General features: G+C 30.9%; 2 protein-coding genes across 16 annotated transcripts in view; both read right to left on the bottom strand.

Annotated features, from left to right (window-relative positions):
- The window catches only part of LOC100874971 (lateral signaling target protein 2 homolog), a 78,407-nt gene extending 70,370 nt beyond the window's left edge, over nucleotides 1-8,037 (bottom strand). For 3 of the 6 annotated variants that reach the window (XR_013037292.1, XR_013037293.1, XM_012290889.2), the window contains exon 1: nucleotides 7,711-8,033. Coding sequence is in view for 2 of the 6 variants with exons in the window: in XM_012290889.2 (XP_012146279.1) it covers nucleotides 7,711-7,746 (36 nt within the window). In the remaining 4 variants the exon portion in view is untranslated. Of the gene's footprint in view, nucleotides 1-7,710 lie in introns of all 6 variants that reach the window. The other 3 variants (XR_013037294.1, XR_001096681.2, XM_012290890.2) reach the window with 2 other exon arrangements.
- Nucleotides 8,038-9,137: 1,100 nt separating this feature from the next.
- Nucleotides 9,138-13,350, bottom strand: part of LOC100876095 (uncharacterized) — a 65,290-nt gene continuing 61,077 nt past the window's right edge. For all 10 annotated transcript variants that reach the window (XM_076528947.1, XM_076528950.1, XM_012290893.2 and 7 more), the window contains one exon: nucleotides 9,138-12,803. In XM_076528947.1, coding sequence (XP_076385062.1) covers nucleotides 12,353-12,803 — 451 coding nt within the window. In that variant the 3' untranslated portion in view covers nucleotides 9,138-12,352. The remainder of the gene's footprint in view (nucleotides 12,804-13,350) is intronic.

Here is a 13,350-nt window from a genome sequence, read left to right as displayed (position 1 = left end):
ACGTTCTAAAAAATTTGAAAACATTAATCTGATCAATGTAAAAAAAGAAGTATGATGGAAAACTTATATGTAGATTTCTCATATGGAAATGGAGAATTCGATGTAACTCGTTCCGCAAGCAGAAATCGTTCTCGATTACAAACCAAAAACCAATTGAACAGAGGTCGGAACTGCAGGCTCCTAAAACTCGTTAAAATCCGAGTTCCCGAACTACATATCGATGTTCTCTCGCGGAGCAAACGAATCATACATTCAGGCTGTTCCAGCGCGTCATAGTCGGTCGGTCTGAATCGCATCGATTTGTCCGACGACGATTATCACACCGAGTGTTCCTATCAAAATGTAGCTTGACATTCTAATTGGGACGAAGCACGGTATATCTCATTTCATAGTTAAATGAAAGCATCTCCAATCCGCCGCAATCAACGCGGCCTGACGTTAAATGCATACTCGTTCTGGTGCGCACCGGTTACGATCAAACGAAACTACTCCACACTAAATGTCTTTTGATACTTTGAATGCTGGCATTAAATCGTACTACATTTTTCGCTTATACTATTTTTAACCTCTTCAATATTTAATATACGTGGTGTTTTAGAAATGGTATTAACTCTTTGCGCTACTATGTCGAGTGTGGCTCGATGTCACATTCCTTTTAGATTTTATAAATAATTCAAATTAATAGATTGGTTGAATATATATTTTTTCATTTATTTACTATTTATAATAAATGAAAAATGTATCACATATGCCACACTGTTATAATACATTTTATTGAGAACCCTTTTGGCCTATTTTTTCTAAGTGAAGGATCAGAGAGAAGGTGAATTTACGTGGAAAAATAAGGCAAAAATATAGAACACAATGTTTTCGAAAAAGAGAATAACGAGAACTGATCTCACTAAAGTATTGATATTTAGGTTTTAAATACAAACGAATTGGAAAATCAAGAAATGAAAGATTAAGTACGTATTAACCCCTTAGATAACATCGAGTCAGATTCGTGACGCACATTGCAGTTCAAATGTGACGAAACTAAATCGTATTTGCAGAAAGATTGAGTTTTGAATATGATACTAATTGCAAATTTCATAATTTAAGATTGCTAAATCTAAATTACACCTAACATTTCAACATTCTTTATTTGCTTTAATGTTGCAGTAATAATTAGGCAGCTCTGACTGACGCACCTGGCGAAAATCTTGTAGGCTAAAGGGTTAATATATCTAAATTTTATCTTGACAGAAGGCAATTTGTATTTCAAAGAATATAAGGTGCTTGCGAAATAAAAGGGGGTAAATTTACATGAAAAAATAAAGCAAAAATATATAATAAAATTATTTCATCTGTCACGTGATACAAGCTAAAAAAAATTAATAAGTTGTTCTATAAAATGTTAGTACTTTGCGTGCAAATATTAATATATGTATAAACAGTAGTTTTTTGTTACAGTTATTTTTAATTAAATTTAAGTATTGAAATCTAAAAAAAAGATTACCTCAATAGAATTTAAATGTTACTGTTAATAACATTAATTTTTCTATAAATAAAATTCGTGCACTCATGATTATCTGCTGTAAAAATTTTCACGTATTTAACTAAATTATTTATAAGTGACTGGCGAAAAAAATTCTTAAGAAAATTAAGAACTTTTATGAATATGCAAGGGAATCCTTCTAATTACAACGCAATCTTTTTCCGCTCCACGTTTTTAGTCTAAATGGGTTAAAAAACGACCTTAAGCCCTAAGAGGTGCTAAAAAAATTTTATGAGCAAAGCTGGTTTATTTTAATATGTAGTATTATGACAAAATAAAAAAGTGTTAAATTAACGATTCAAAAATTATTTGATAAATGTTCATAAAAGTAACTCATACTTTTCTTTCTGGTCAAAGTTTAATGAAATAATATGAATAATGAAATGTAGTGAAATAATTGGAGATAAGATATAATTTTATATGCTTTAGTTACAATATTAAAAACATTTAAAAAATGTTCTTGAAATATTCTAAAAATATTTTGGAAATCTTCTGAAAATCTTACAAATGTGTATTAAAAATCTTGTAAATATGAAGAATCTTGAAAATTTACATATATTGAAAATGTTCTATGTTTTCAAACAGTTTTCCTAAAATCTGTAACTATATTTTCTAACAAAAACCTTAATAAGAAATTTTTTAAATACTAAGTAAAGGAGTCATAATGTTGCTGTTGCAAGGATCTGATCAACATGTTATTTTTAATAAAGTGAAATGCACAACAATTATTAATAGAAACATATCTACTGAAGAAAATTGACATGGACTAAATGTATAAAATAGTAAATAGTAAATGTAAAAAGTAAATGCACCTAAATGTACAAAATAATAAATAATAAGTATACAAAGTAAATGTACTTAAATGTACAAAATAATAAATAATAAATATAGAGAAAGTAAATGTACCTGAATATGCAAAATAATAAATAATAAATATACAAAGTGAATGTACCTAAATGTACAAAATAATAAGTAATAAATATACAAAGTAAGTGTACCTAAATGCACAAAATAATAAATAATAAGTATACAAAGTAAGTGTACCTAAATGTACAAAATAATAAGTAATAAATATACAAAATAAATGTGCCGAAATGCACAAAATAATAAATAATAAGTATACAAAGTAAATGTACCTAAATGTACAAAATAATAGTAAATACACAAAATAATAAATAATAAATATAGAAAATAAATGTACCCAAATATACAAAACAATAAATAATAAACCTAGAAAATAAATGCACCCAAATGCACAAAATAACAGAGAAGAAATCACAGATATAAGATTCGTCAAAATAAGCGAAGAAGTCTTAATAAGCACATGTCCTAAAATCTATTCTTATCGAGATATGAATAGTTCTCTTTGTTACTTTTGCAACTCCTATTCTCTTTGATTTCCTTTCACCGCAATGTGAATATCAGCTCCCGACACAAAGAAATATGTATGTAGGTCCTTTAAAAGTCTCTATTTTCATTCTTCACAAAAAGCGTCTCCTCTCGAAAGTTTATTAAAAAAATACTACTCGCTACTATTGATTCAATTTCTATCAATTTTTATATTTCGCTTTCTGTAAGCGCCTGTAGGTACCTTTTCAACAAATCTTCCCCAGTGCTTTGTGAATTGGTTTAATTTCCTTTAATTGGTTTAACTAGTCTAATTGTTTACCGGAGAACGCAGGTCTAAATTATTGCCTTGCTTTGCGTGCATGGTCTTACAATTTCAACTGTAACTTCAATTTTTGAGATTTTCGGAATAAACTTTTGGAAGATACATTTAGAACTGTTCAATTTATTGATTGTGTTCAATTTTTCATTAATTTTAATTAACTTCGAATTTTTAACAGCTGTTATTTTGCTTCAAAAATCTGATGAACTAATTTTTCATATGATTTGACAAATAATTTTGTTATGGTTTAAAAATAATTTTATGAAATAAATTTACAGAATGATTATACTATAGATTTCAAGTTTGAAATCTACAGTCTATGCACATCTAATTAACATTAATTTTAAACAGAAAAGTTCTATATTCATTATTAATAAATTTGTACTAATTCATCTAAACTGCTTATAATGAAATAAAAATTTGTGTGAAACTTTTTAACATTATTTTTAACAGTCTTGTTCTAGTAAATAGATTATTCTGTATTAATAAAAAAGATCTTTTTTTCTATCTGTACAAAAATCTACTTATTAGAATATCAACTTTGAAGCAACTACACCGCGTGTCTGATAAGTTGGCACGCATACCAGTAGACTCTGCATTTTCGCCAGCAGCCAACTTTCTAGACACGCACACGTAACCTACTGAACAATCAGCTAACTAGTGCTCTGTAAAATTTCTCTGATAATATCAATTTAATTGCCCAAGACATGCACTTGCGAATTGTACAGAATCCATCTACGGAAGTATGTACATATCTTCGGTACGAGATAAGTTGAGACATCGATCGAGTTTAACCGGAGTTGCCAGCTAAACTAGAAAATATTTGCCATGAAACGACCATGGAGAAAAAGAGGGAAAAAGACTTGTCCGACGTGTTTCTGCGTTTAATTTTAAAGTCAGTGGATGACGTGCGAAACGAAACGAAACGAAACGCGTTCGACGATCGTTTATGAGGTGTAAATTTTTCTACGGTAACCGATGCGTTGAACCTGATCCAAGCATGGTCAAGGCACCGTAAACTAACTGAAATCTTTACTTTCTCGTCGTGCAAATAGCTTGAAAAGTGTGTTACCTTTTGTACAGTCGACCGTTCGTTGTACAAATTTAATTCGTGAAACAGGTGAATCAAAATTTAACTTTTAATAAGTTGCGACTAGTGAATGTAGAAATTTAATGATTAATGAGTACAGTAATTTTTGGATATACGACCGTGAATTTCTCTGTTTATATAACTCTTAATTTATCCGGATATATGGCCATTAATTTATCTGGATATATATGACCGAAAACCTCTCTAGCTATATGACTAAAAACCTCTCTAGGTATATGACCGAAAACGCCTCTAGGTATATGACCAAAAACTCCTCTAGGTATATGACCAAAAACCTCTCTAAGTATATGACCGAAAACCTCTCTAGGTATATGACCGAAAACCTCTCTAGATATATGACAAGAAAACCCCTTTTGGTATATGACCGAACCCCCCGCCTGTTTGTAACTACTGATCCAAAGAAGCCTTAAAATTACCGAGCCAACAAAAATATAATATTTTTAATAATAATAACTGTTTCTAATTTTGTAACATTTGTTAATTACATATGTGTAATGAATTCACTAATACACTCGTCAGTATCATCCTTTGATTAAGAAAACAAATTCCTACGAAAATTATTTGTAATACGTTTTTCAATATTTAATAACAATATTATTCATATGAGCTGTCGACATGTTTCTTTTCTGACATTCCTTAAACACATTATAAATACACCTCATTATAAAATGTTTTTAAAATTCATAAAGTTCAAGAAATAAAATAAAATGAAACATTTTACAATATTACGACGCACGTGCGGCATTGATTATATTAAATAATGTTAAGACGCACATGATGTGTCAATTGTAGTGGACAGTGTAAGACGCACGTGGTGCGTCACTGATAACGTATTGAATAGTATTAGACGCACATGGTGCGTCACTGATAACGTATTGAATAGTATAAGACGCACATGGTGCGTCGCGAATAACGTATTGAATAGTATGAGACGCACATGGTGCGTCACGAATAACGTATTCGATAGTATAAGACGCACATGATGCGTCGCTAATTATTAGACGGTACGAGACGCACACGATACGTCATCGATTATATCGAACAATGTGTCACAAGTACGAAAATGTATTACGTTACTTCAATTAATATTAGACTGTAAATTATAATTATTATACAACACTGTAGCGTCACTTATGATTTATATTTACGTATGAAATTGTTTTCGTAGAAAATGTTTATCGCAGTGACATACTAAATGATTCACAGAAACTTCTTTATTATTATTAGCATTATCTTGTGTCATCAAAAACACGGTTTACTAGCCTGTTTACAGAATATATCAACTACATATTTTGTTACAATTTATGATCAAATATACTATTACCTAATTACTGTAATCTCAATGACAATTTTACATTTTTAAACAGAAAAAACAAAGATTTCTCAGAGATGGCAAATGACTTACTTAATGTTACAATCATGTATTCTGAGTCAGGATAATTTTTATGAATGTTTAATAATTGAGAAATAAACATCAACAACAGTCGCATAAATCATATGAGATTGCGTTAACAAGAAGAAAAATATTTTGTTAGTAACACAAATACTTTTTTAATTTGATTACAGGAGCGAGTCTAAGAAAAACGAATAGACAATTATTTGAAAATATGCTAATTCGTGACAGCACATGTACACTGGCTTGTGACACTTGAACAATCCACGAACTACGTGCAATGTTTCTACATATTTAAAATGATAACGTTCTTCGAGTGAATCATACAAGGTTATGCTGAAAATGGAAAGAAAAATCGAAAATATATTCGTAGTAACACAAATATTTGTTTCATTTTAATTATAGTTGTAAAAAGACTTAATTGCAAATTATTAAATGCCAACATATCGCTCGCTTCGTAAACTGTTCACTACAATCACGTGACATCCGAACAATCTACAAACTATGGTTCCGGTTATTTCAAACTTGTAAACTACACCGTAACTCCTATGAATTGTTAGACAGGCAAAGGAAAAATAAGATACTTGTTTAATTTGACTACATTCATTCGAAAGTATCATTCGAAAAATAATTATTAATGATTTTCATCATGTCGTTCCCTTTATGCCTATTCGGCTCGGTAACGTGATACATCCGAATGACATACGAACGTCCGGGAAAATTTAAAACATGTAAGCAACCATGATGACATTCGCGTAGATTACTATATATACAAAGAAAAACAAAACAAATATTTTCCTGATAGTAAAGATATATGTTTAGCTTGATTAAAGATATGATTGTAAGAATTAATTGTCAGCGTGTTCCCTTCGTGACTATTCGACATGATCACGTGACAACCGAACAATCTGCGAACTATGTACGCGCACAAGACGTGTCATTAGATATTAATCGCTGGGAATCGGTTCGGTGGGAAGAACGAACGACTCGTTTCATCGTGCTGCATCATTTCCCGGCGCATAAAATAAGCTACATACAGCGGTCGATGCAATGAGGAAGCATCACCGAACGAGACGGAACGGTTACTTTGTCGTCACATTTTCACGTGTTAAGTTCGAAAGCTGGCGATAAATGTTCAACAAACAGGGACAGAAATCTTTTCCTGATACGTGCGAAGAATGTTCGGCGCTAACAAATATTCCATGCGATAGAAACGCACGATGCATTAATTAACCAGAGAAACGCGTTTCTAAAAATAATATTAAATCTTCTGTGAAGAAAGACAAGCACCGATTTTCTCAACTCTTGACTATTCTCTATCTAACATTCCTAGATTGAGGTTAAGCGCGACAGATGTAGAAGTCATGTGATTTTACATGTAGGTTATTGGGAATGAAAGAGAAAGTAACTCGATAAATATAGAATACACTGAAATATGACACAAATTTGAAAAATTTGTATAAACACCATATCTTCGCGATGTTAATAATTAACGAAAAATAAAATTAATTAAACAAGATTGACTTTTCAAATTACAATTTATAATGTAGGCGGATCTGCGGTGAGATTTAAAAAGCTAATATCTCCTCGCGTATCAGCTGATCGGGCTATATTCTACGATCGTTACTCGAGTTTTCTGTACATCGAGAATTATGCTAATTCTCAAGGTAGGGGAACACAGGATTGTAAACAAGAACAATTGGTAGCCGTATGCGTGTCAATGAAGTACGTGCGCGTATATCAGGCAGGTGTAACACATCGCCTGAAGCACCTCCTCGAGATATCGTACGAATTTTCAAGAAACAGGTGGCAACAGCGCGCAGGTCCAACATAGACGGGATCGAGGAAGAAAGAAAAAAGAACGAACACACGCGTTCGATCAACCAGCTACACGATGCGAGACGTATACACGAAGGATAGGAACAAAGTGACGCAATAAAACGGAGAAGTACGGAGAGGAGTAAAGAAAACAACGACAGGAGAAGACATAAGGCACTTACCTTAGGCCTGTAGAACCATTTTCTGATAGACTCCATCACAGGGCTGTCGAGGATGTCGGCAGTCTCACGGGCGAGTCGTCACTGTGCCTCTCGCGACCAAAGCACTTGCGACATAGCGAAACGTGCCACCACGACCTTAGCAGAAAGCGTCACACCACGAGGCACCAGTCGACCGCATAAGAGATCAAGTTCTTCCGTCAAATATCACGATTAAACATACGACCGTCGACGATTTCGGTCGGTTCGCACATCCAAAACTGCGCACTAAACGTGAATCGCGCGTCCGCAAGACTGACTGTCGAGCACGGACCGCAAAGGCGCAGCTCACTTTTGCGCATGCGCGCCTAGAGCATTATGGGTCAGCATGACGTTCCAATTTTCAGCGGGCCCGCCATCTGCGTTCAATTTAAATTTACCCTACCGTGGACACAAAAATCTTAATTTTAAATAAAAGATAATCTTCCTATTCTATTTTAATGAACAATGTCTATTTGTCTGTATATACTTTGAAAGGAACAAACGTTATTCTTGTACAAGCATTTTATTACATTATTCTTCTTCTGTTTTACAGTTTTACTGTTTTACTACTTTACTATTTTACTACTTTATTATTCTATCATTTTTATCGTTTTACTAATTTGTTACTTTACCATCTTACAATTTTTATTATACTATTTTACTACACTATCATTTTTATCATTTTACAATCTTCCAGGTACTTGTTCAATATATCGTTGAATACGTAAAATATAATTCTGTTTGAACTTCAGCTGAATTCATTTCCAGTTTTTAGTACAAAGAATATACTGTAAATTGTAAAATAGTAAAGTAATAAAATGATGGAACAATGAAATGGTAGGATGATAATACAGGAAATTGATTAAACGGTAAAAATAGTGGAATTGTAAAATAATAAAATGATAAACATTATGAACTATTAATATAGTAAAATGATAAAGTAATAAAGCAGTAAAATAATAAAATTATAATTTCTTGTTTTGAGTGTTACATTTTGAGCACTAAATTCAAACATAGTTAATTTATGATTCAAACGGAATTCGACTCTACGTATCCAGCGATGTACTGAACGGATACTGATTATGTTCGTTAAAAAATTAAAATGACGTATCGTAAAATAATAATACCATAATATGGACATGACTTGGATGCATGACTTTCATCTTTCAAGGGGAATATCGAATATAAAAAATAAATTTCAATCTTTTTAACTATGTTAGTTTGGCAATTATTTTAGATAACTAAATATTGATTTAAAAATATGCTATACCATTATTTGGTTATTGAATTTGTTAAAATACAACTAATTATGTGATTTCATTATTTTACAAAAAAGAATGTTTATAATGGTTACTGTGATAATTGAATTTTGTTTCAAATGTTGGGTTACAAAATAAAATTGTCAGCAATACACAGAAGGAATTTAATAATATTAAATCTTGAAATTTAACATAGTTTGATCTACGTGACTAGATTATAAAAAAGCAATTAAAAATGTATGACTTTAACAATGTTAAATATTATCAATCACAAAATTATGCATATATGTGTACGTAAGTTCCACATTTTAAGTATACATTTGAATTTAAAATTACAAAATAGGCTGCAACAAATTTACTTAATATTTAAACTATCTAAGCCTCAAATTAAGAAGATAAACATAACGCAATGAATCTTATTATACAAGTACATCGATCGCATGAAGTATAACTTAAAACATGTTGTAATATAACGTAATACAAGTTCATTTCATTATGATAACAAATTACTCTTACGATTGCAAAAACGAATTTCACTAAACAAAATAATATTAATGAAAACTTATCCTATATTTTTACTTCTTGAGATTCAAATACATATATTGAAGAAGTGGAATGTATATCTCTACTAATGAGCAATAAAGTTTTTAAACACTTAAAGAAGGATTTAAACGGTGATACATTTAAAACAGATTAAAATGAATATTATATCCAACAAAGCGTTGGGCTTATATCTTAATAGAGTAGAAATAGAACACACCTTGTGCTTGTACTCTCAAGAAGTAACATGTAATGTTAATTCAATTGCTTTGCTTAAAACTTTTTGAAAACAATTTTTAGGATGTTGATACCACGTTTGCTACATCCTACAGTAAATATATCTAAACTACAAGTAGATTTTTTAGTTTCACTCCTGAACATTTTATAGTAAAATTATTAACGAAATACGAACTATTATAACTAATAATAATATATTAAAATTTTGTTGTTGTAAGGCAAGAATTTCATTTTTAAGGGTCGAAACTTTGATGTAATCAACCTCTAAATCACTGAACGTTATTAATATACATACATTTAACAGTATTTGGTTCAAAAAGTTATAAGCAAAATGCTTTTTGTAAGCATATGCATTTTATGCTGTTTTGTGCAGTAACAATTTATGACAGACTGCTCGGGCAGTCTTTATAATTTCGATTACATTCTTTATATATTTTTGTCAAAAACTGTAATTGTTACAGTAAATACTGGATACGTAACTACAGAAACATCTAACATTTGATACAAGCATCACTTTACATTCGCTTGAAAAATTTAAGTTTCACTAAACAGGTAGTAACTTCTTCAACTCTTTTTGTTGTTTTAAATGTAATGCACTACGATGTTTTACTTATGATCTATGCAAACTCACTATTTATCTAAGACATCTATATCACTTGAAATGAGAGTAGTTGAGTAACTTCTTATCGTATTATGTTACACAAAATCTTCTTCCCTTTGCCTGTTAAAATACTTGAATCCCGTAGTTAACAATTTGTCCATTACAAACATTTAAAGTCATCGTTAATGTATCTGTAATTTATTGCCGCACAGTGGTTAAAATATTTCAAACAGTATAATCTAATAGACATCACCTAAAATCAGAAACATCTAAGTGAATTATTCATATTATTGCACGGTGAAATATATCAAGAAACGTTTTAAGCAACAAATAAATACATTTTCTTATTAGTTATAGGTTTTTACATATATATCGCATTACTTTAAAGATTGTATTTAATTTAAACTTTCGAAAATATAAGATACTCAATGTTAGTGTCTTTTTTAATACTTAAAGAATAGTATTTAATTTATAACATACACAAATTTTAATTAACGTTGATAATAACATATTGAACGTATGTATACATATATTAAGCAATCTGAATAAATTTCTTAATAAAATAATTTTTTTCAATTTCTTTTTATTTTTTTAGGCACAAAGTAGATACGATAAAAAAAGTACCGCGCATATAAGAAATTTTTCAAACATTAGAATTTAACCAATTTAAAAAACTACTTTTAACACATTAAACTAAATATTACAAACATAGATGTATCTTTTTTTTTCATTTAGATTATAAGTTTTAAAACTTCACAAATTTTTCAGTATAATACAAATTAAGATTGTAACAATGCAACGCAATCAGACTTAACAAGAGTTATAGGATATAAAAACGTTAATATGAAGAATTCATTAAATTCCTTATATAAATTCCATTCGTGAAAATTGTTACAGAGAAAAATCCTTAGAAATTTAGTAAATCACATCTTGTTCTGCTTTGTACCAATAACATTTGTATGTCTACAGTACAGCTGAATACCGATTAATACAATCACTATACGTGGCAAAAAACATTCATGAATTCGAACTAACGCTACTATGGTAATAATTCTATCGAAAACACAGCAAGTATTCTGCATTATTGGAAAACAAAATTCCGTCTTTTGATACAATCTTAATACCCTCCTGTCAATTCCTACTTAATCAAAGAAAGCGAACCATACGTTCAGTTATCATTCAGTATCAAATCACTCGTTGAATAGTAACACATCAATTAGTGCTTAAAATCCGTGTCAGGGAAAATGAGGGATCAAGAAAAAAATAAATCTGTCGTTTTAGTACAAAAAACTAATGTAAATGCAATTTATCCAAGAACGTTGTACCGAGAAACATTGTAACAATCCAATTTAGAAACGATTAATTTACAATTTGGAAGTCAAAACATCGCAATAAATTTTACAATTTTCATACATAACTTTTTAAACTAATAAACGACAAAACTGTGATACAAAACACGTACCACAGGTTCGTTGTAAATTCAATCGAATTAACGTACGACAATAAATTTATCTGCTAAAAATAAAACTGTTCGAACAAGCAAAAAGTTATACGACTATAGGTATGAAAATATTCCATAATTTCTACTTTCTACTAATTGTATGTACAAATTTTGACGCGGGCGCATCGATTAAAATAGAACGTCACATCGAAATGTATCGGTGACAATTCGATAGCGAAGACACAACGCGAATGCAATAACAAGTTATAAAAGTAGATGGCACATCTGTTCATCTGAAGTAAAAAAAAAAGAAAAAGAAACTATAAATTAAGATGCTACTTGTTGCAGCACTAGTAACTGGAAATGAAAAGCAAGAAACTCCGTCTCGATTTTAGCGAACTTAAGAGTAAAGCAAAAATGTTCTGCAACGTGTACAGATTATCAGTTGGCAAGATGAAAGAACAGTATACCTTCGTTGACTCAAACGCATGCTACTGAAATTAAAAAACAAAAGGAAATCGATTGTCATTTCTCTAAACTCGTTGTTTAACTGTACCCAAACTGTACTTTTCGACACTGACAAAGCCATTTGATTATTCGAGCATTACGCTCGACAATGCTTGGCGGGTCGCTGGCCCTTTGGTTGCAATCGTCGTTGCCCATGCCAACGCTACAATCATTGTTTTGCCATTGACTACCCTGATTTGTTTGATTGTTCCCAGCCCAAGAGTAAAGACCAAGGGCTGAATCAACCGAGCTAACGCTATCAAAAAATACGGGAGACGACGTCTTCGAATCTGGCTCCGTGATGCGGTGAAAATTATCCGAATCGAGGCCCAAACAATCGAAGAAACTCTCCAGCTGAGTAATTGACCGAGGAGGTCGGGCAGGTACTTTGTTGGATCGACCATTATCTTGACGCCAATAGCGATCACTAATATCTGATTTAGATCTTAAAATTGGTCGACCACGACCTTCTTTCCAACCATCGGAAAACCTGTTACAGTAATTAAAATCTCGTTTACTTTGTTTCCAAGCCAGTGGGATTAATAACTAATTAGCTCTTTGTAGAACAATTTTATATAGTTCACAGTCGAATTCGTAATACAGATATTAAATACCCATGAAAGTTCTTGCCAGTTTTAGATTCTCTAATTGTGAAATGAAAATAATGTAAAGTTAGAGATAAGAAAATATTAAAGTTCTTCTAAACATCTTTTTAAATTTTTTCAAAATTCTTGATGATATTGGTGTGTAGAAATTATGAAGGTTTTTAGTTGACTTTTAATAAGTATCTTTGAGGCAGTTACTTGTTGACTTCTTTAGCATTAAACCTCAGTGCTGTCTTATACAAAATATTTTTAAAACTCAATGTACATGAAAGATAAAATACAGTTGCACATAAAAAAGCATGCATTTGTATTTTTCTGAGTGCATCACTGCACTTATAAAACAACTATCATAATAGGAAAATGAACCTTCTTACACCACTCAATATCTCTTAAAAAACTATACCTTATTCCAAGTATCTACTCTGTATACCT

This window comes from Megachile rotundata, chromosome 2 (assembly GCF_050947335.1).
Source record: "Megachile rotundata isolate GNS110a chromosome 2, iyMegRotu1, whole genome shotgun sequence".
Lineage (NCBI taxonomy): Eukaryota > Metazoa > Arthropoda > Insecta > Hymenoptera > Megachilidae > Megachile > Megachile rotundata.
The sequence above is the reverse complement of the archived record's forward strand: the minus strand, read 5'-3'. Positions and strand labels throughout refer to the sequence as shown.